At 37.4% G+C, this 25,212-nt stretch overlaps 1 protein-coding gene across 3 annotated transcripts in view; it reads left to right on the top strand.

Moving 5' to 3' along the window:
- Positions 1-25,212, top strand: part of fgd5a (FYVE, RhoGEF and PH domain containing 5a) — a 69,608-nt gene that overhangs the window by 7,412 nt on the left and 36,984 nt on the right. For all 3 annotated transcript variants that reach the window (XM_028445831.1, XM_028445832.1, XM_028445833.1), the window contains exons 3-6: positions 12,132-12,249; positions 14,117-14,175; positions 14,468-14,498; positions 24,503-24,654. In XM_028445831.1, the coding sequence (XP_028301632.1) occupies positions 12,132-12,249; positions 14,117-14,175; positions 14,468-14,498; positions 24,503-24,654 (360 nt within the window). The remainder of the gene's footprint in view (positions 1-12,131; positions 12,250-14,116; positions 14,176-14,467; positions 14,499-24,502; positions 24,655-25,212) is intronic.

Below are 25,212 nucleotides of genomic sequence, written 5' to 3' on the forward strand. Positions count from 1 at the left end.
GAGTGCTTTTATTAAAGTAGGTCTCTCCTGGGTGCTTCTCTTTCATTAGACCCTTGAGGGGCCACTGAATTTACTGCAGCATGCAATAGAGTGAGGAATAACCATGATCCGACTGTACAGAATTACCTCTTCATGTGCCACAGCTTGAGCTACCACAAACCACAGTCCCCTCCAGTCCTAATAAAACGGTAGTGTTGGATGACCTCGGTGTAACAGCTACTGCAAAGAAGTTCCTTTGAAAGACAAACAAATATCCTGAAACTAAAGGTTTTCATTTCTTTGTCTTGTATCTTCTTGTTATCCTAATTGGTCAGATCTGCCTGTCAGTGAACAGTCTCATTAGATCTCAGAAGCTAAGCAAGGCCAGGCCTGGTTAGTAGTTGGATGGGAAAGCACTGAGAATGCATGTGCTTCAGTGGGAGGAGTGGCAGTCACTCTAGTGGTATCTGTCATTGTGTCCTTAGGCAAGACAATTCACACACATTGCCTCGTATATACTGTATGTGGTGTGTGCGTGAGTCAGGGTTGGGCTCAATTACAATTACATTTTCAATTACCCATATTGAATTACGATTACGATGACCAGCATTTTTTACAATTACAATTAAATTACAATTCTTTTTATCCTCAGAAAGTCCGTTACAACCTTTTCAATGACTAAAGTTTAATTATATTAAATCACAATTACTGAGCCTGAAATAAATAACCTAATAAAAGCTAACCTTCCTCTTGTGTTAGCATCTCTTATGATAACGGGTCCTAAATCATCTTTAAAATACACTAAAAACAACAGTCTATCATCTAATCTCATTCCCATCCATTGGTTACGTTGTTAGGCTTCCTAATCAATGAAAATATAGGTTTAAATATTTTTGTTGCATGCGTCTGAGCCTTTTTTCTGTCAGTATACACCTCAATTTCTATATTTTTTAATGGTAAAGGGGGAAAGCTTGATATGAAACACATTTTAATAATTGTTAACTACATACAGTATGTGTAGAACTGTACATGGAACTGTAACATGGTTCACCAGTTTAGCATTAAATTAGAATTGACAATTTTTATACATTTTTGATGAGATTACAATTACAAAGTCAACTATCTAAACTCAATTACAATTTAATTACGATTACAACAGCAACAGTGTCTTAAAATTACAATTACAATTAAAATTATGCCGTCCCGACAATAATATACGATTCGCATGTCACAATATGATATATCCCAACACTAAACTAAGCTAATATAATACTAATAGTAATTTGTAATTTATAATTACAAATTTCATCTTTACAATTTCATAATGATATCAAATACAATTTATTTGATTTTTTACAAACTTGTGAGTAAATGGTCACTAACTGTAATTCAAGTACAAACATCAAAAACAAGTAGAATGTTCATCAAACTATCAAATTACATTTTTGAAAAAAGTTTAGCTTTTGCTTCTACAACAGATTCTGATTCTGTTAAGTTCTTAAATTATTTTTTTTAAAAAGTAACCACATACATCTATAAAAGTGCCCAGTATGTTTTATGAAAATAAAGTGCAATCAATTTTGAGCTAAAATGCATTGAGGAGTGAGGTACCGTAATTTCCGGGCTATAAAGCTCGCTGTTTTATTGGCTGCATTACAATAATTTAGCAATTTTCTAAGAAAAATCCACACATATGCCGCAGCATAACATAGGCCGCACCCTATTGGCTGATGAGGGTGCCCTTCAGACAACACAAATGTCCGTGTTTCAACTGATAAGTTTCCTTTACTACATGAAGTCTCCTCCTCACTGCCCCACGTCTACATATCAGTCCATTTACAGCTTTTTATGGTCACTTTTTACTGGATCCAGACTGATACACAGCTTCATCTGCTCTTCTTCCCGTGAACTCCCGAGGAGCGATCACAGCAAGTCGGACTCTGAGTCACAATACGGACGCGATCACTTCTGAACAAATCCAAAGTGGTATTTTGGTAACTTCATGCTGTTATGCTACTATTACAAACTGGCTGACTTTTACTTTAGACGGAGCAGAGATCAGAACAACCTGGACACAGCCTGTATCCAGGTTGTTCTGATCTCCGCTCGGTCTGTCCTTCCTCCTCACGGAAGCGTCTCCATCAGCCTCAGAGTCCAAAGCACCGATCAATCCTGAACAATCCTAACGCCGTGATTTACCAACTTTAGCTGTTTATCCTTCCATGACAAACTGGCTGACTTTTACTTCATCCACACTGCTGCCGCTCTCTCTCTCTCCCTTCTCAACATTTCTCCGCGTCGTTGCTATGACGAGGCAGTATGCCTCACGACAAAATGATTGATCAGAATGATTCAGTGCGAGCAAGAACGAGTTAATGTTAACAATTTCATTGTTCCACCTGGTCTAATGTGACGGAGCCCAAATTTGTGATGGCATGAAGCTTATAAAACCGGGAAAACTCCGCAATTTAGCCGCGTCATTGTTTAAGCCGCATGGTTCAAAGCGTGAGAAAAAAGTAGCGGCTTATAGTCCGGAAATTACGGTAGTTTAACAAAGTCTGATGTGGTTTACTGACATATAGTCAACTTAGTGCAATTTTTTTCGTTAAAAATCCTGATTTAAAAAAAATATTGCAATATATCACCATATCGATTTTTTCATACACCCGTAATATTTATTGTTACCCTTTGTTCAACTGTCATATATCCACTGTTTTCAGTTTTATATCTAAAGTGTAAGAACTTGCTTTTTTCCGTATCTAATATGTATAACTTGTCGAAAACAAACAGCTTTGGTGAAGCTTTCTATCAAAGGTTTTGTGCTGCTTCTAGAACTTTGAATGGCTTTCATCGTACGCCGATGTGTAGACATTCTTACTTAGACGCTTTACTAAATTACACTGCCCTCAATGTTTAGAAGCGTCCTCTCTGTTCTATCTCCAAGTCTTTACTGCATTCCCCCTGTGAAGTTTCTGTTACCAAGGTTGCATTTTTGTCTCTACTAGCCTGGGTTGTGTTAACGTGAGTGTACACACCACACAAAAGTCTTGTATAGATTGTATAGGTGGTTTTGTGCACCATTTACTGTGTACATTTTGCAACAAATTATTCAAATCTGGACACACATGCTGTGGTAAGCCTTTGGCTCATGATGACAGTGATTTATTGGGAATACATTAAATGGTGGCTTTGGGAGAACAGGGAAACAGTTGGTTTTTTGTGGCAAAAAAAGGACCAAATAGCTTTAGAGCAGTGTTTGCTAAAGAAGGCTGCAGAAGCACGTGTGCATTTTAGCAAGAACTTACAAAGCTGCTCTAGCAAAGGCTTGGCGAGAGTTCTTTTTATTTGTGTGATTAATCGAGAACAGCTTTCAGGATTGACGTTAACATGAGTATTCAGGCTGTGCAAAAAAAACGGATGCACAAGGGTTTTTGTGAGTGTGCGTACATGTGTGCATGTACCAAGTTACAGCCTACACTAAAATATAAGTTGACGTAAAAAGATGTCGTGTTCGTAGCCACAAAATCTAAATAGTGCAATAAAAACTGTTAATGGAATCACCTGAATTTGCTAAAATATGCTAAAAAGTTTTTACGCTTTCATGAGAAGGTTTTAAAGACGTTTCGATATTGAAATGTATTGCAAAAGCCCCATGGAAACACTTTCTCCTCAATTACATGGCCCAAAGGCTACGTATCTGGTCACATGACCACTTCTCTCAAAGAAAACATGACACGGTACACGTGAACAGAAGAGGAGACTTGTTAACATTATACTTAAAATCATTCATTAGATGTGAAACAACATCTACATTATTGTTCAGGGGCCAAATATGGACCAGTTTGACCTCAAGTGGGCTGTAGATTTTAGATGAGGGAAAATACAACTTTAACATTATTGTGCACTAGTTTTTAAAATCAGTGGAATAGTTTGTGAGAAATTGCTAAATTTGTGGAAAAAATTTGAATTCTTTCCACAATTTGCAATTAAAAATGACTGCATTCATGCAATATAAACAAAGAAAAAATGCATGCCCCTAAAATATTGTGGAGTTGCTGAAATTGAGATATCTGGACAACTGGATTAGTAGTATTTGGTAATCTTCACAATAATTCTTGTTTTTTTTATCATTTTTACTTTCTCCTGCGGGCCGAATTGGATGCTCTAAAGGGCCGGATTTGGCCCCCGGGCCTTGAGTTTGACACATTTGCTTTACACAATAGTAGCACACTCTCAAGCTTCTCCTTTGTATTTCCTGCCTCACTAACACTGCCCTCTCTTTTCACATCTTTCCACCTCATAAAGTCCAGCTTACTCTTCCTTAGGGAGTGCTGGTCATATTCAGAGTTGTTCAAAAATAATGCATTATTATTATTATTATTATTTTGCAAGATTAAAACATGTATATTCATCATGAAAAGATTTAGTGACCAAAAAACAAAAAGTACAGTCATTGCGCTTCACTTCCAGCATAATTTGTCTCTAAAGTCATCTTTCAGCAGTAAAGAACGAATATTTATTCCTGTAAGAGCAGTAAAGTAGTTGCTTTGTGGTATGCTCAATAAAGTAATGCTAATGTATGCAGAATTATACAGCAATTTTACCCTTTGGCCCCATTTTCACTCCTAACTTCCAGCATGAATCCTTTCAGAGGGGTGACAAAGTCTTGGCTTGGCGTTATACACCACTGCTCCACTGCTCCATCCTCTGTAATGTTGCCATTAGTAGGGATGAGGGAGCCATGTTGGGCACATTGTTGCACAGGGTGGTGGCTGCTGGCTCTGCTGTGGAGTGGTGGGCAGGGTGTGTCGGTGGTCAGCGGGCCTATTGCCAGTCGCCCTGGGGTCAATGCCAGGTCATCCCCGGGGAGGAAGCCTCCAGCCTCGGAGCTTCCCACCCGCCTGTTTACAGGAAATGCAGGTGAAAGGGAAGGAGAGGGCGAAGTGAGGATTGGAATAGAGTACCACAGAATTTCATAGACTATAAAGTACATTAAAACACACAATGAGGGATGTACAATGGTTAGTGTTCCCCCGCTGTATAGAATATCTAAGTTTTACATCCAAAAACCATCATTCTGCTGTGGCAAGTAGAGTTTTACAAACTTTAATGTGTTACCCTGAGTTAAATAAATGTAGGGCCTCCGATTTCCTATGATTGGAAAACAGACGGAATAAACAGAGTATGTTCTGAAACAGAAAAGAAATCTGACCCATTTTTCTTCCTCTCGCTCTCTCTTTATTTAATAGGCAGTGGCTATCCGTACGATTGCCGTATCCATATACCGATATTCTATCTGTACGCAGCGCCCCCTATTTGGCCAGTTTTGGTTGATTGACTAAGACTAAACCTTACCATTAACCCTAACCCTAAAAATTGTTGCGATATAAGGTTTATAACCTAACCCTAATTCTAATCCTAACCCTAAGGCGGTACGTACTTCTACTTTGGTAACCGTACCAATAGCACCAGGGGTTGTCCATATGGCAACCGTACAAATAGACACTTTCTATTTAATATCGGGCCCCAACATGATACAGAAATGCCTCACATGCTTGTTTTGGGACAATACCACACATTTACACGCTATTTTTCACTGGTAAACAGATAGGGTGACCATACGTCCGGTTTTACCCAGACAAGTCCTCTTTTCCTGTCTTGTCTGGGCTGTCCGGGGATATTTGACTAATTAATGAAATTGTCCAGGTTTCCCTGGGACCTTGAACACATCTCGGGGACATGTTTATTTAAAAGACTGTGATTATGCTAATATTTGCTCTATCTGAGAAATTTGGAGTAATCTTACCCACATGTGATGGAATCATTAAATGATGCCGATTTGTACTGACAAAATTGTCACACACGAGGAAAAGAGAAAGAGGGACCAATGTCCAAGAGAAAGAGAGAGAGATTAAAAGACTAAAAAGCAGTGGATTTTTTTGAAAAGGTTATTTTTTTAAATGTATATTTAATGTTCTATTTTGAGTTTTTTTGTTTGTTTTAATTTCTCGGAGGCGATGTTTCTCATAGTAGCGTCCTGATCCGATATCGGATATCGGTCCGATATCAGCTTGAAAATGAATATCGGATTCAAATTTCCGATTTTTTTTTATGCAATTCAGTTTTTATTTTCTTTTATTCAATAATAGAATACTGTAGATATAATGTTGAAGGTTAAAATGTATGTAACCAATTGGTTATTAATATATGGGTCAGTTTTTTTTATACCTACTGTTACTGACTATTGTTCTCTGTTTGTCTAATATCACTTGATCAAGTCTTTTCTAACATTCCACACTACAAAATAAGTAATTTTTTTTTTTTTTTATTAAAAAAAAAAAAAAAGTAATAAAAGTATTTATGATTCATGCTGATATCAGATCAATATCAGTATCAGCTGATACGCAAGGCTGCAATATCGGAATCGAATCGGAAATTAAAAAGTTGTATTGGGACATCCCTAGTTTCTCATATTGTTTCAATAACAGATTTTAAGGTTTATATGAAATTATTATAATGCATAATAAAGGTGATTGACTTGAGTCACCATTGATTTCAGATTATTTATTTTTTTAAGTCTTCATCATAAAGAGAAAAAATTATTTTTAAACCTTATGGACAATAACAACTATATTGTCGATTCAAGAAAACGTTGAGTAATTTGAGTATGAAGAGGTCGGCCCAAGTGTGTTCTTTTTTGGAAATCAAAATATGGTCTAGAAAGAGAGACAAATGGATGAATATGTCCACAACCTTCACCAAGTCAGTGTCCCCTCTATAGACACGCCCACTCATGAATATGCATAAGTAGGCCGCAAATCAGCCTGTTTGTGTCGAGTTGCTCAGAAAGTGACTTTTCAGAGGCTGAAACTCTAGAAAACAGGTGAGTTTGGGAAATTAAACCTTAAATACTATGTTTTTGGGATTATTAGAACAAATGGAGATGGATGAACAATAGCATGACATGGGCCCTTTAATGGTGCATTACCTCCAAGAAATGTTAAGCTCTCGCACTGATTTCATCGTAACCCTCACGCTGTTGTGAATCCTATCAAGCATTTAAAATCTAAAATGAATAACAGTAGTTGACTCTATTACCCTATTTAGTTGTTTTTGGTACAATATTGGGACGTTTAATAGCCAGTAAAGTCATTTAGGGAAGGATGATGAAACGGAAACCAAACGGAAAAGTGTAGCGACGTGGGCGTGTCGCAGAAATGTGTAAACCCTGTAACAAACTTTTTAAAAAGGAAAATTGGAGTTCCTATAAATGATGCAGTCCTACCTCTTCTTCTTTCTTCTAATTATTTGACACAACAGCCACAGGCTACATGTAATCATCCTCCAAAAGGCAGCAAACACTCTAAGACAGCTCCCTTATCCTTAATCCCCCCCATTAGTATCTCTGTCTCCTATTGTTAGCAAGCTAATGAAGCCTATTCAGTCGACTCTATTTCTTGTAATAGACTCATTACAAGGTGAGGAAAACAGGCCTGTCTGATTGGTGCTAATATATATTTCAATACACCGCATGCAGCTCAATGGGTTTATCCATTACAAGCATCATCAAATTCACAGAGGATTGTTTGGATCGCTGGCGTTTACCACACGGAAAGTGCTTCCTCCTTTAAATTTAACACAGTAGATGTAGTTTGGTCATGGTGTAGGATACATTTCCCGTGTTTTGGCCTTATGGTTGAATAAAAATGTGTTTATTTCAATTTTTTATAAACCTTTAAATGTCTTATCGTTCAACTTCATGGGAAGAAATTGTAATTCATAACAAAATAATTTAAATAATGTGTTCCTAGTTTAAATTAAATTGATGTCAGACCTTGATTATAGCATAAAGTGTGGCTTATCAGTGAATACAGCAGTAGAGTTTTTGTTAGTGGTATTTAAAAAAAAAAAAAAAAGTAATAGCTAGTGCAGTGGTTCTCAACCTTTTCAGCCTGCGAAAAGGTTGAGAACCCCCAAAAAAAAGGTCCCAGAGTCCGGGGACCATCACAAAGCTGTAAATCCTTGTGTTAATCAGAAATAAAATGAGTTAAAGGGGACCAAAAATGGTGGAAAAGGTGGTGAAAAGGGATTTTAAAAACCACAGAATTTGGTTAAATGTTGCAAATTAGTATATATGGCCAAAAATGGATAGAAAGTGGTTAAAAAAAGGATTCAATATTGTTTCGTTTAAACTGGCAAATAATAAACGTGACAAACTGTGAATGTGGTTATATTATCAAAAAAAAGCATAAAATATGGTGAAACGAGGTCAAAAGTGACAATAATGGGTCAACATATGCAACGTTAGGTGGGGAAAGTGGTGGAAAGGGTTTATAAGTGCTGAAAACGTCTTGATAGTGGAAAAAATGTGCAGAAAAGGAATTGAAATTTGATGGAGAAGTGGCAGAAATAGGAGTAAAGGAGCAAAAATATGGCAAGAAAAAGTGATTAAGATAGGTTAAAAAACAGCAAGTTTGGTGTAGTTAAAGAAAAAGGGTTATAAAGCAAAAATGCGCTAAAATATTTTTAGCTTCTTGAAGGCACCTGGTGACCACCTTCCAGTGTTACGTGACCCCAAATGAGGTTCCGACCCCAAGGTCGGGAACCCCTGAGCTAGATCACACAAAAACATTTACTCTCTTTTTTCTTAAACTCATTAAGTAGAGCTTAGGTCAGGCCCAGCCAACAATTATCATTAAATTCTCAGTAAGCATGTGCTTCAGTTACTCTGTGAACCTTATATGAAGTATGATGAGCATGTCTAAATGAAGATGAGGTGCCAAGAGTAACTCCTTTGGTCTTTGTGTATTCACACTAGAGGAAACACAATGATGACAAGGCAGCAGAATCACATCATCTATTAGGAGGATCGTGGGAATTGACACAAATATATAGAAATAAAAAGCATTTGAAATTCCACTCCAAACATAGGGTGCAGATTGTAAAGTTGCACATGTTAAAAGAAACAGCAATTTTTTTGCAACTTTTAGCAATAAACCACTTTTAGTGTTACTTTTGACCAGATTTACAGCCATTTTTGTGAAATTTGTGACGTTTTTTTTTTTCCCGTGAAAATATAATGTCAATGTTAAATCTCAACGTTAAATCTAAATTTAAATGTTAAGTCTAAATGTTAAATATTACATTTAAATATAAATGTTAAATCTAAATGTTGCTGAATGTTAAATCTAAATGTTAAATGTTCTGTCAGTGAGCTTTTTTTTTTGGTACTTCCGGTGACTTAGCATATTAGCTAAATATTTAGTTTCACCCGTGACATTTAGATTTAACGTTTAGATTTAGATTTAATATTTAGATTTAAATGTAATATTTAGATTTAGATTTTACATTTAGATTTAACATTGACATTGTATTTTTATGAGAAAAGTAAATATCACAAATATTGCTGTAAATCTGGTCAAAAGTAACATAGAGAATTCACATTGTTTTTTAGATGTGGTTTGTTGCTAAATGTTGTAAAACGTTGCTGTTTATTTTAGCATGCGCCCCATATTTAACAGTAAACATTACTGTTGTTTTCTTGGATACTTCACTTACATTAATGAACGAGTTGTGCTGTGTTGAGAGTCTCGTCTCTGCCACACTACCCCCTGAGAAGCTGTGGCTGCAGATGTACCTTCTCTCCACCAGTTTGACTGCAATGTAAATAAATGAAATGGATTAGAAGCATCACTCATTTAAATGTACAAAATAATAAATAAGTTTTAATTTTGTTAAAGTTTAGAGGGAGAGAGAGTTTGAAGATTTATGAGTGATTAAAGAGCATGAGTTTGGATGTATGCATGAAACGAGAGGTTTCATGCATACATCCATGCATGCTGTCTCACAGTTCAGTTATTTATATTTATAGTTATATACATTTATTTATGGATTAAATATCCCCTGTTCTATACATATACCTGAGGTGAGGGAAACAGAACATTTCACAAATTCATGTTAATAGACTGGTGGCTCAGCAGTTAGAGAACAGGGTTGTGAAATTTGTTGGAGAACCAGAGGGGCTGGGTTTGAACCACTTCTGGGAAAATTACCTTTGAATATTTATGTGGAGAAATATATTATTCATAGTAGAGCTGGGCAAAAAAATTTTATTTATCGATTAATCTAATTTGTAGATAAAAACAATTTTTATTTTGCAAATTCAAGTTTAAATTTTGAATTTTTTTTTTTTTTATTTCTTTTCCACCACAGTTTTTTCGGACTTTTCCGCATTCCGATGTGAGCCAGCCCCTTCTTTGTTTACATTTGTTTACCCTTTGAGTAGGCTATACGGTATGTGTGCCACAGGCATGTTTAATTCTTTATTCGCACTATGCTGAGATGCCAAGGGAAGAGTTTATTTTATTTTTTTAATTGTAATGCTATATGTTATAGAATATGTAGTTATCTGATTTCTTAATCTGACAATTTAAGTTACTGTGAAGTAGCTGTTACACTTTTGCTTAAACTTGGGTTAAAGCTTGAAATTGTTGAATGACAGAGCCTCATTTACTTTTTATTTTGGGATTGTTCTATGCATTTAAACTCTTGAGGACAATCACAGCAATAAAGTTGCACTTTTGACAATATATCTGATGTCTGCAGTCATTTTTAAGTACAAAAATATTGAAAATCAAATCGAAACTCGAATTTTTCTTTAAAAAATCTGAGATTATTTTTTTTTTAAGCAAAATTGCCCAGGCCTCATCCATAGTCATTCCAAGAGCCACAAAACTTCCCAACAAACACAAAAATGCAATGCATCACAATGTATTTGGTGAAAATACAGATGCCTGTGTTGGGGGAGGCTTGATTGGGAACGAGTCACACCTGGGTGTAAAACATGAGTCAGCCAATCACTCACAACCTAAACACACTGACATCACTGGGAGGAGGAGCCACAAGCAGGAATACCTGGAACACAAAGACAAGAGTTAAAACAAGGAACAAGAATTAGAATCGACCAGATATTGCGACCGTGGCTCAGGTGGTAGTGGGTCGTCTTCTGATCGAGAGGTTGGGGGTTCGATCCTAGTACCTGACTATGTGTCGAAGTGTCCTTGGGCAAGACACTGAACCCTATGTTGCTCCCAGTGGTCGACTAGTGCCTTGCATGGCAGTCCTGTCCCACTGGTGTGTGAATGTGAGAGTGATTGGGTGAATGAGCTGATATGTAAAGCGCTTTGAGACTGCTTCAGTGTGGGGATAAAGCGCTATATAAATCAAGTCCATTTACCATTTAGTAAGTTACTGTAATTGTCCAACATAATGTTGGACAATTATGTGTTAATTCCTTACATTTTGGGTGAATATCAAAATGATTAAACAGCTGTTATATTTACATAGTAATAACCCAAAATGTTAGTTTTTTAGTTCACTATTTTTGGGGTGTATAGTAGTAGTAAATCATGGGAGACATTGTAATGTGCCTGTAATGGATAAAAATCAATATAAAGACAATGTCTTCCAACATTTTCAACTTAAATGTTGCCCAAGTTGCCTAATCGTACCAAATAATCCATGATCTATTTTTTGCAATTAAGATTACAATTTTTTATTCCTTTTTTTTAAATTCTAGTTATGTACATGATTTTTAATAGTATGGTCTCAAAAGCATTCGTATCAATTTAGGTTTACAGCAGTACTCCTGAAACACAGGCACTATTTCCCCCTCTGCTGTATCATGTAACATGAATTATATCAAACTTTCACATGTGGGTAAAAGCTACTACCACTGTCCTGCACTGTAGTGCTACTTAACAGTGTTTATCCTATTATTATCTGGGGGTCCAGCCTGAAAGGGTCCTAATGGGCCGAAGGGTATTATTAATTAGGGCTGATTGCATTTGGAAGGATTAAATGTTGAATGACCTGCAGCGTAACCTTCTCTGGTGTAGCAGCACACAAAAGGATTACCAGTTCGCAACTGTGCCATCTGTGAGATGAGCACATCATGAAAGGGATTAGCGGGGGTCTCTGGTGGGTTCACGTCAAGCCTGAAATGCTTAGAGACTCACACAGGAAAGAGGAAAACACAGATTAACACCTGGGGTATTGAGACCTACTCCATAAGAATACAGTGACTTTATGGATATAGTTTGAGACAAAGGTGCAGATTTCTCATTATGTTTTTGTTTTTCCCGTTGGAACAGCGCCTATACGGAACCTTTCCCTCTGAACCTGGTTTCTGACGGGCTCACAGGAGACGAGGACCACGGACGAACCTCGGAGGAGGAAGAGGGAGCTGCAGAACAAAGCTATGATCGACAGGTGGGATTTAGGACCCGGAAGCCCATGACTTCAAATGTAGTCCTGTTAGTAAACAGGTGTAAAACCTAAGGCCCAGGGGCCACATCCGGCCCTACAGAGCATCCAATTTGATAAGACTTCACTTGAAATTTGATACATAAAACTGACTTTACGCTGTCATTAACATGAATAAGGTTTCATGAAGGCTGTCAATAAGTGTCATTTGTTACCCTAACCCAGGGGTGTCCAACCCTGGTCCTCAAGAACTCCTATCCAGCATGTTTTAGATGTTTCCCTCTTTCAATCCACCTGATTGAAATGACCAGGATCGTTATCAGGCTTCTACAGAGCTTGATGATGAGTTAATCATTTCAATCAGGTGTGTTAGAAGAGGGAAACATCTAAAACATGCTGGAAAGGGGCCCTTGTGGACCAGGATTGGACACCCCTGCCCTAACCCTTAGTTGCCCCAATCCCTTACCCTAACCTTAACCCTAACTCGACTAGATCCCTCCAACGATACCAAAAAATGCCAACATAGCTCCAAAAGTGTCATAATTTAGCTAATGCCAGGTATCATGTCATAATAATGACAGCGTACTGTCAGCCTTATGTATAAAACTTCAAGTTAAGTGTTACTGAAAATCCTTGCGTGTGTACCCTGCTTTAGACAAACCACCCCCCTTAACCTTAAATTTTTTACTTAAACTCGGGCAGCTTTCACGCCCGTTTCGACAGCTGATCATTTTATCACTTTGGCTTGACTTGGTTTGCATTCAGAGCGCAACTTCTGATCCGCTCCAAACAGCCTCTGGTGCAGTTGCATAAGCTAACCACAGGAGGGGCTATTACTGGAGAAAGTAGAAGAAGTGGCTCTCACCTATGGGTCAAAGTGAGTGCTTAAGAGGGCTCGGAAACTTCTGCCTCCTCCGTTTGTTCTTTCACAACATTCAACAATGGAGCAGTAACAAGTTGTTCGTTCTTGGTTATTGGGGTGTTGCAACCAACTTGAATAGGTGCATCTCACCACCTACTGTACTGGAGTGTGGTAGCAACAAGTTCCCGTACTTTTGGTAACTTTAATGACGTTTTGCATCGGTTCTCTTGGCCACATACGATACCTTATGTTCTACATCTCTAATCGCGCTAGACTTTGATTGGAAACGCTCCGAGACCGACAGAAACAATCGCTCTAGAATTTGCCTTTTTGATCTGCTCCAGACTTCATTTGCGTGTTCACACCACCCAAACGAGACGGACTATGGTTTGAACGCACCCTTAGTGGAATGCACAGCAGCATAGCACACACAATTAAAAAAAAAATAAAAAAGTGCAGATATTAGCTCCTCCCATCCTGCTGCTTCCATAATAATGTCAGTCCCCATTGTAATAACAAGTTGTTTCTCTTTTCTTCAAAGAAATGTTGCTGAAAATTCAACTGCGGGAAAAGCAAACACAATAGTCCCCCAAGTGTGGTGGATGTTTTTCTGTAAACGAGGCTCATTGTGACATTTTTATTGCAGCCCTTTGGTCGAATAGACTCAAAGTTATATTTTGGCTTGATGCTTTGACACCATGTGATTAGCCTCTAAATCAATGGGCAGCATTGTCACCACAAACACAGCCGCTCATGCATAATGCAACTAGTTTTAAAAGTCCCATGCTTGAGAGAGCCTTCATGTATGTGTTGCACCGTAATGAAATAATCAGTCATGTTTTGACAGCAGAAATCTGAAAAACAGATGAATTGGTGTTTTTTTCCGTCAGTTCCCTGGCTACTTGTGCAGCGTTTGCTATTAATGTTTGCGTGGAGTAAGTGCCCTTAGAGAGCCTTTAAACATTAAGCGTGTACATTCATCTCCTCCTATTCTCCCTTCCTGTCACACAGATTGATGGCCGATCTCGAGCGTTCTTCATTGCCAAAGAGCTCGTCGACTCTGAGAAAACGTGAGTGTCCCCGTGGAGGACTTTTTTTCTTTGGAGTTTTTTTTTTGTAGTCACGAAGATCTCTTATCCAAATCAGGGCTAATCTATTCAGCTAATTCATTCAGAGACACTGACAGCCAATTAAATAAGTGTCTCCCACCATTCCTGTTCGTTACCTGCAGTGCACTTAACAGCCCTCTGATGTAACCTTCAAATCATGCATAATTCAAATCATTTAATGAGTTTTGTAGAGTGATATACTTTGTTGGTGAGAAATGTTTTAATTCCTCTACAAATCTTTTCTTTTTTTCAGACACGTCAAGATCCTAAAGCACATTCAGGAGGTAAGAAAGCCTTGCATCGCGCCCCCCAAAAGTCTCCTCCAGGCCAATTAGAGCTTCTTGAAAGCCTGGTGATAACATCATATTATTTGTGTCTGCTGCCGTGTCTCTGTCTCGTCTCCCTCCTGCTCCTGCCGCCTCCCTCCTCCTCTTTTGTAAAGCTCTCCTCAGGTTTATCAGTGTTGTTGCAGCAGGATCTGCTTCCTGGTCTTGACAAAATTGACATGTGTTCTGGTGTGGTCTGTTGTGCGATGACGCAGTCACAGTGTTGCTGCCTTCGTAACCCATTATGAGAAGTATACCATTCTCCTGTAACCAGCAAAGCGGCTAAATAAAGTTCAGGGTTCACAATTTAAAGCTACTGGTTATGATAACTAACATGATTTAATAACAGATAAAGAGCTGTAGTGTAGTTATTGTAGTTTAGGCCTCAAAGATCAATAGATCGATGGTATTTCCTCTGAAATCGAGAGAAATTACTCACAAAGATTAAACTCCACTATCAACAGCAGGTTTGTTGACAAATGGTCATGTGACTTCAGCTTTGTTGAAGTTTTGCACGTTGCATTGTGGGATTTTTTTCTTCATTCTTACTGTGGCTGTGTTCAAAATAGCACACGCCATACTATGCCACCGTTCTGGAATGACCCTTGGCGTCAGACACCAAGGGTCATTCCAGAACGTCGATATGTGACGAGTTGGGAGTGAGAATGTATTGTACTATGCACTACCAACTCAATGAGTATATGCTGTCTACTATATACTATAAGTATGATGAGGATGATGATCGTTCCCACTGAAGTATACTTCGAAGTTTCCCAAGATGCATTTGGAACCTACAAAGAACAAAAAACCTGAAGCACACTGAGGCTAAATATCTCAGTTCTGAAAATATTTTAGGAGAGAAAGTGACCAAGTAGAATATCAACATGTGCTCATTTGATCCATAAAACTCACGGAAACACATTTAATGTGGACGTTTCTGAGATTTTTGGAGACCCTCCATTTTACTGACAAAACTTCCTGTTCAGTTCAAAACAAGAGCCTTATTTACAAAATTGTTTAAAAAAAACTAATGGAAGACAGGAAGAGATGCTTTTTGTTTTGAAAAGGTGATGTTTGATTTTTAGCTTTAAGCTGGTCCCAGGACGATTTTACGTTTCGCTCGCAATGCATCATGGGACGCTTGAGTATGACTAGTGTGCCCACCATGATTACTTAAAAAATGTCCCGATATAGTTTATATCCAAGTATTTCTGGCATACTCAATCTTTGCATACTTACTCATTGTGTTTTTATTATTATAGATAGATAGATAGATAGATAGATAGAAACTGGAAAGATTTCAATGTGAAACTTCAAGCGTAATTAATATCCACTTTGAGCCAGTGGTTTCAGAAGCAGTGGAAGTTTGTATCATTAGAGAGGGATTCTATGATTTTACACAGTTTTAAATTTATGTCATTAATAGTCCAAGCATGTGTCAACAATCTTTTTTCTTTTTTTTTTTCTAACACAACTAAAAATCTTGTTTTTATCTATTCAGCCTAAATGACCGTTTGTCAATAACAGATAAATACATTTTGTGAGATAATCATTCAAGGATGCTTTATTTGTCATTATGTACAATAAATAACGTAAGAACGTCCCAGAGTTTCCTGTTAAGCCCTTAAAGAATAAATAGAGTCAAAAATGAAATAAAAATAGTAAAACAAATACAAATAAAAACACCAGTAATATAAATAGAATATATACAAAAACAATACAAATATACAACAACAATAATAATAATAATAATAATAATAATAATAATAATAATAATAATAATAATAATAATAATAATAATAATAATAATAATAATACAACAATATATAAAACAAATAACTTTCATAAAAACAACATTGAGTTTTATTGTATTACAACTGGCATCATGCCTGCACATTATTACATATTGAAGGATAACAGTAACTAACTGCAATCATTGAGCACCAAGTGCAAGAAATCAGGTCAGATTTTACGGTAAGATAAAGAACTTTAATCGATTCTCAAGCTTTAATGGTATTTGCATTTTTACACTGAGTCAAATTGAGCAGCTGTTGAGGGGTGTGTAGTTTCTCATGGGTAATAAATCAGCGTTTTATATGCCTCAGAATTTTTCTATACTGCTCATAGATTCCCATGCAATAAAATAGCTTAATCTTATAGTAAACTTTATGTACACCATTCTATGGGCTCACCGATATTAAGAAAACCACAAATCACTTGTTCTTTTTAAACAGAACCTCTATTTAATTCAAAAGTTATTCGCATCCACTTCTGATGCCAGTGTGACCCCAAAAACTCTCAAAGTTTACAAAGGATTACAAGTTGATGACAAACAAATGGCAAATGTTGCTATTTTTGACACCAGAATACAGCCAAAACCAGAGTAGAGCATGACAAAAATGGCATCAAGTGAATCACTGTCCTCCTTTTTTGACAAAGAAACACAAAAAATCAGGGTAAAAATAAAGTAAAAACACTTCCTAAAGAATCTTTTCTGCTTTGACACTCTTTGCATTTTTCTACAAGGCTCCATATCCCACAATGCAATGCACAAAACCTTTATAAAGTTACCCGTTGTTATCGGTCGAGAAAAAACAAACTTTCGAGCAACAATTCCTACCCTTGACATTTGTTTTTGAGTAAATCCCAATGAGAGGATTCAGGAGAACAACCTGCACCAATTACCAAATGTCCTCTTTTCCAGATATTGGCAGTTATCTGGATCAGTGATCCTGATCATGTTACTTGATCATCACCGTTTAAAGGCTTGGAAGAAATTTATTGCACGTGGCTGTGGACTGTAGACTTAAAACACAAAGTGAAATGGAACCTTTGACTAGCACATGGCTGTATAGAAGCAGCTCAAAAAGCTGAACATAGGGGTTAATCAGAATAATTAGAATATTAATCCGGATCATTCCCAAAATCTAATCAATTGTTCCTCATCGCATTTCAGATATTTCCTGAAAATTTTATTAAAATCTGTCCGTTAGTGTTTGAGTTCACACACAAACAAAAAAATAAATAGATAAATAAATGAAATGGCGCTAGCAAAAAAATGTAGTTTTTTGGTTAAGCAGTTTTAACCATTTTTTAAAAAAGAGGTTAGCATTATCAATTTCAGTTGGGGTTTTTTTTTCACGGATCTTGTTTCATAAAAACGTAACCAGGTTTAGTAACAGTTTTCCTAGCAGAAGTCTGAAATCCATCACTTTGGTAATATCCTTCTATCTTTGTTTGCTTTCTGCCTTTTAGAAAATACTCAATAAGACCATCATGTGATTCATGTCCCAGCTGTGCTAAAAAGATCTTATAACACATCATTTCCACTGTACAACCATCCGAGTGTGGACACTAAAATAATCATGATAATTATTTATTTCTGGCCTTAAAAATAAATAAATTGATAATGCTGCACAGTTCAAAGAGTGGCCATTAAGCTGATGGCTGCCACTACACATGTGACAGGTGGAGTCATCGAAGCTGCAGCAGCCCATCACTCAGCCTGTACCTTCTCACCTTGAGTAAGGTCATCACCTGATTTTTTTTTTATGTGTGTCCCATGGCTGTGATTTATGACAGTCTGCTGTGAGCATAGATCTACTGCCTTCTGTGATTATCTGAAGCAATTTGTTAAAACATCAGCTAATTCCTTCTAATAATTCCAGCAAGATTCTTTTGGTCTTCTTTTTGAATAATATATTAAAAGTTTCATTTATTCAGACAACTGAATAAACGCGGAAGCCAAGGAAACTTAAAAGGAAACATCAAAGCGATCAGTAAATACCTCTGATGAAGAGGTCAGTTGACGGTCAAAACATGTGAGAAGTAGTGTTGTGGTGGTCAAGACCGGTCTTGGTCTCGAGACCAAATTTTAAAGGTCTTGGTCTTGTCTCGGACTCTGAAGCATTTTGACTCGGTCTTGTCTCGGACTCGGGCTGCCCGGACTCGGGATTTTCCGTCAAGACCGTTCGAGACCAGCACTAATTCCTGCTATTTTTAAACTTTTTTATAATGTGATAATAACACGGAGAAGAACGGGATAAAACAATCCTTTATTCATTATTTAATCCACCCCATATAATGACCACAACCTTCCTTAATGTGACTGAGTGACGTGTGTGACACACTCATACGTGTGTGGCTATGGTGTCAGTTTGGACCGCGGAGCGCAAGGGAGATATGAACTAATCACCGGTAAAAATCACAGTAAAACTCCAGAAAACAATCACCAGTAATAAATATTATCTCCCTGATAAAGACAGTAGCTCTAACAACTGGTAAAATGATAAACTGATGATATTACAGCCTGTGAAGGCTGGATAGGGGACGCACTTACTCTGCTTCTGGGTCCTAGTGCCAGCCGAGCGGTGAAGCCTGTTCCGTTTACCGTGTTTACTGAGGTCCGTGTGTGTTTAATAAGTCTGTGTGTGTTTAATAAGTCCTTGTGAAAGTCTGCATGTTTATGCCTCTGTCCATCCACTCTTTTCATTATATCCATGTCTTTTAAGGCTTTATTACATAATGTCGGCTGTAGTCCGGGCCGCCGCCATCTTGGTTTATGTCGTCACCAGCGCGTCATCGCCGCAGAGTTGCACTATCACAGAATGAGCCAAATAACTGTAAAGAGGTCTTATATTAGTCTATTTTCTTTTTAAAGTGGTGGTTTTTTTTGTGACTTTAGACTCCAATTACATGTATGTATATAATATGTTCCCCACAATATAAACAGGTTCACAAGATAATTATTTTTTATAGTTTCTGTTTCCACTGTATCCAGAATAATAATAATTCTCAACAAGAACTATTGATTAATTTGTTACATGACTGTTCCAGGGTTTGAGTTTGTTTTATTTAGTTTCACATCTACCTGTAGCTCTATGTTTTTTACACTGCTGACAACTTGTTTGTAGTTTTATTTCAGAAAGTTTCACTTTTACAGTTACAGTTGGAAACCTTTGTTAATTGAATATCCTAGTTACATTACAGTAACCAAATTAAACTATATCAACTAAGTGAATTAATAAAAATAACCTGTGTAAAGGCTTTTTCAAACTAAAAAATTATCTTGTGAAATCTGTGACCTGTTGACCTGCACAACTCAAAGAATCAGAATCAAGAATCATTATTTCTTGGCAGAAATACTTTTAAACACTTGCTGTACATTCAGCTGACATAAAAATCTTGTTTTCAAAAATGTAGAATAATTGTGAATTTATCAGTAGCAGTAGTAGTTTTAATATTTTAGTTAATTTTTTGCAGGCACCTTTTTTGTCCGTCAAATGTATTTAAAATAAACTAAAATTAAAGAGAGATGTTATTTAACTGTTGAACCTTGTCATAATTTTATTTATTTATATATTTTTTTAAATTGAAAAAAAAATGTTTATGGTCTTGGTCTTGGTCTTGGTCTTGGTCTCGGCTTGTCTCGGTCTTGGTCTTGACTGGGTCTCGGCTCCCGAAAGTCTTGGTCTTGTCTTGGTCTCGGTGCATTCTGGTCTCAGGCAAGTCTTGGTCTCGGATAGTGCGGTCTTGAACACAACACTAGTGAGAAGATCAAAATGGATTTCCTGAGGAACAGTTGTCTGTATAAATGAAACCCTAACATATTCAAAAGAAGACAAAAAGAATCTGGCTGGAATCATTACACTTAAGTCAAGGAAACATCAAAGCGATCAGCAAATGCCTCTGACGAAGACTGGCAGATGACAGCCGAAACATGTCAGGAGATCAAAGTGTATTTCCTGAGGAACAGTTGTCTGAATAAATGAAACCAAATCCACTTTGATCTCCTCACATGTTTCGACTGTCATCTGCCAATCTTAATCAGAGGCTTTTGCTGATCGCTTTGATGTTGCCTTTTAAGTTTCCTTGACTTCCGTTTTTATTCAGTTGTCTGAATAAATGAAATCGTAACATCATTCAAAAAGAAGACAAAAAGAATCTTGCTGGATTTATTACGCGGAAGTCAAGGAAACATCAAATGAAACATCAAAGCGATCAGCAGATGCCTCTGATGGAAGACTGGCAATTGACAGTCAAAACATGACAGGATGAACAGTTGTCTGAATAAATGAAACCTTAACATATTATGAGCTAATTCCTTTAGAAGCAATACATTTGCTAAATCAACATGACACAGTTATACTAATTCACTGTGTGCTAAAGTACTTACATAACATACGTTGTCATGTGTTTGGTTAATAAATTACCGTTTGTTTCTCAAACAATTCGAACAAATATTTTTGTGATGGTTTGATGGGAAAATGAGAAACAAATGGAACCAATTCCTCACGTTGTCTGAGAGAGAAAACAAGCCGCGGTTAATGTTAAGTTTGAAGCGCACATGAGCTACTGTTCCATTGTTTGAGACGAAGAATAACAGGAAAACAAAGGATCTCTCCACTCTCTCTGTGTGGGAAGTGAAGCTGAGTTCCACTTCAGTGTAAAAAGGCTCCAACCTTTTTTTTTCTCATTTGTGACCTGTGACCTGTAAACCACATTCCCCTTTTGCTGAATTATGACTAAGCATGAGCGGCTGCCCCGAGTCCTCCTGACGTGCCTTTTGTAAGATGAATGGGGATTGGTTGTTCACTGATGGGCAAACTGTGAGGGTTCACCTCCTTTTCACCGACACTATACCTCCATAGTGTGTTTTATATAGCCAGAGATGTTGCTGTAGCTGCACAGATGTAATGCATGTTAACTCATATCTTATTGATTGTACATGATGGATGACTTCTTCTGAAGCCCCCACTGTCATCATATTATCTCACAGCTGCTGGTTCTACTCAGTTTATGTCTGTGCTTTTCCTCAGAAGTGAAATTGATGGAGCTCAGACACAGAACATGTCCTGAATAATATCAACATGGTGTTAACTTACAACACTGGATGGCTTAAAGAGAATTATACAAAGGTGTAAAGAGTACTGATACAGTATATCCCACTCCAGTAGAAGTACTGTTACTTGATTGAAATTGAAGTACATAAAAAAACTCAAGTACAAGTAAAAAGAAGCTCAATTAAATAGTAATAGTTACTTTCACCCTCCCCATGTTTATTTTTGGTAATACATCTTGCCATGGTTCCCTTGTATACAGTAAACATCTCATGTATAAACTTAAAAAGGTAGAGACCAAATCTTAATTTATTTTCCACAAAGGCAACAGTATATAATAAAAGATTTGTCAAAATGTGAAATTTAAAAAAATAAAAAATAGAATAGGGGACGGGACTTAGATAAGCAAACTGCTTCTCTCGTCTCCTTTTTTGGCATGTACAAAAAAAAAAAAAAAAAAAACAAAAAAAAAAGTGAATGTAACCATGTCGGAAATAAACTGAATAAATAAATAAATTCTAAATAAAAAAAAGGCTCTAATTATAGCTACATTTATAAATTCTAAAACTGAGAAAATCAATGCTGTTGTGGTGCGGTGCATTACGTTTAATCTGTTTGGTCAGATATGATGTGATGCATTTGATTGTTGTCTGGTCATTTAATTTTTGTAGTTTCACAATGTCCGTTGATCATTTTAGAACAGAAAAAGTAGAATTTACTGAATAACAGTTGGGTGTAGAACTGTAACAAATAACTTTACCTCTTTTAAAATGTATTTAAAGCTGCAGTATGTAGAAGTGTGAGAAATAGCCATGCTCCGACCTCCCCTCCCAGTTTAGAAAGTTATCGTTCTTTACCTGTATCTTCACGAACACTCCAACTGTGGAGCTCTTAGTGACTTTTTTCTCAATAGAGACTGATGATAAATGTAGGAACTTTATCTTGTGTTATTGGAGAGTTTTATGATGTTTTAGAGACTCTGACAAGAATGCACGTATCACTCTCTGCTATGAGGACAGTAACTAGAGGCTTACAGCTCCTCCTCTGCCACAAAGCTAACACATAAGCAGCCGCAGCGATCCCAGCAAAGCAGACAGACACTCCACGTCCAGACTGAAAATGAATTGCACATGTTCTCTATACCTTGAATATGATTATCTTCGGCTTACACGCAAAATTTGTCCCGTCTGTTACCTCTCTCCCTCTGACTCAGTGAGTCACCACTGAGTGGTACGTGAACGCGCTTGACTTCAGTCGAGCAGCCAATAGTAACACCCAAAACAGCTGATGGAGCACTCTGTTTGTAGAAAAACCTCTGATTGGCTGAAATACAGCGTCATGCTCCTGGATTTCGTATTGTGCCGGCCTGTGCTGGTCCTGATGCAGGCGCTGGTTTCTCTGCTGAGCAGTCGCTCCCTGTTCCGGCGGGGAGGGCCCCAGGGACACGCTGTGGCACCCCCCGAACCATACCAGCCACACGTAGCACGGCGGCACCCCCCTCTCCCCTGGCACAGCGGGGCAGCGGGGACACCCCCTGGGTCATCTACCCTCTCCGGTGTCCCGCTGTATGGATGGGCCTCCTACATGGACCGGGTCTCAAACATTGTTAGGCAGGTGTGCTAAGCTATAACGGTGCACTCTGCCAACAACAGAGCGTGAAGTCCATTTACTTGTGGATAGCATACTGTATTTATGCTGTTTTGTTTTGTTTCGATGGTCTGTGGACATAAGTTTTTTTTTTTAAACGGAGGATGGTGTATATACGTTTATAAAAATAATCAGCTACGTGTGAACAAGAACAAGGCCTTAGAATTATACAAAAACAGTACAAATACCCATAAAAGCAACTCAGTTTCAGTAACATGAGTCCGTTACTTTCACCTGTGGAATTATATCCTAATAATGCTTTGACTCATATTTGCTCATTATCTGTTGAGTAGATCGTCTCTCTGCACTAACTCCTTCTGCTACTTATCTCTTTAATAAACTGTATTAATGCTAAGCATGCTTTATGTACAGACTGGACTTTAATGGTGTGTATCAGTGTACGGAAATGAAAGACACAAAGCAGCACTGTGTCCTTGAGCAAGGTCATTATGCAACAGCACCTGGTGTGTGCAGGAGCTTTTCCTGAATGTCGGGATAGAGCCCAACGTACTGCGATGATATGAAGGGAGGGCGGCAGGAAGGATGTTTAGGAGGATCTGACCTTCCTTCCATTTTTCTCCTTGATCCTCATTCCTGTGACCTTTTTCTTCTTTTTTCAGCTCCCCCTCCCTTCCTACTTCTAGACTCACTACAATATCCTCTACCCCAGTGTTTCTCAAATGGGGGTACGTGTACCCCTATGGGTATGCGGTGGCGCTACAAGGGTGTACTTGAGAGAGAGAAAGGAAAATTAACAAATGAAAGCATTAAAAATATGGGGTTTATTTCTAGTTAAAAATGATAATCACACTGAATATTACCAGCAACTCACAAAACGATAATAAAAACACAAAATAAGAGAAAAATATTTAGAATTATAAAAAGAACAAACAACAAAATTACACCAAAAATGCACACACTATGAAAGAAAAATGCACAAGATCACTACAAAACACACAAAAATAAGAGAGCACACACTGAGATATATATAATAATTTAAATAATACTAACAACACACAAAAACGACAACAACAAAAACACAATATAAGAGAAAAATATACTGAATAATAAAAAGAAAAGACAAACAACAACAACAAAATACACAAAATGACACCAAAAACACACAAAATGATGATAGAAATTATCATGATTAAAACATGAACTGAAAATAGAAGGATCATCTATTCAGGAGGCAGTGAATACAGTTTCATTCCTCTTGTTTTCAAAATAAGATTCATTAAAATGTGTGTTACAACTCATTCATTCCATCATTATGCTCTATAGTGGGTTTTTTTACAGAATTCTGAGCAAAATATAGTAGTTGGACATAAAGGGGGTACTTGGATTCAAAAATAAGAGAACGTGCATACTTGAGCCAAAAAAGTTGGAGAACCACTCCTCTATTCCTTGTTTCTTCATCTCTTATTTATTTATTTATTTTATTTTTTAATCTGTTTTTCTCTCTTTGATTTGCAGGACTTTAGGTGTGCGGTGACTATGGCGGTGGATGATGAAGGAGAACCCGTGCTGAAGGAGCAGAGGTTGGCAGAAATACTGGGCAGACTTCCTCAGGTGTGCGCGCTCCACAGCAGCATCCTGGAGGAGCTGGAGGAGAGAATCAGTCAGTGGTGAGAGACACATTATGCTTCCTAACTGTTGGCAAGCAGCGGTAGATCACGACTTGACTGTTTAAGATTAAGAAAATTACTAAATAAAACCACACAGGAGACCACGATTCAAATATCAGCAAATCCACATTACTAAACACCTTACAGGCCCATTCCCAGCAGCAGTACGCAAAGAAACTTGCACAGATTAGCTCATTACAAAAGATGGAAACAGATTAGCAATGCTAATGCAGCACACATAAATAAACATAAAGACAAAAAGACGAGCAAAGCAGCCCAAAAGACAACAAAACAGAAAAAATAAAATAAAAACTAGGCAAGGTCTGTATTTGTAAGGCAAATACGTATTTGGCAATTGAAAATTTAAATAATTGGCAAAAACGATAACCTGTATCTGGATTTGTTGACAAGTTTGTTCTTTTTACGAATTAAATTGAAAGTAATAATGTAGGAAAAACAGAAGACTGACATTGACCTTAAATATGACATTGAGTGCAGGTCGAGGTCACACATTGAAAGGGGATGTTGTTCAATGGTAGCAGTCTGAACACTGTATCT

Source organism: Gouania willdenowi, chromosome 5 (assembly GCF_900634775.1).
Source record: "Gouania willdenowi chromosome 5, fGouWil2.1, whole genome shotgun sequence".
Classification (NCBI taxonomy): Eukaryota; Metazoa; Chordata; class Actinopteri; order Blenniiformes; family Gobiesocidae; genus Gouania; species Gouania willdenowi.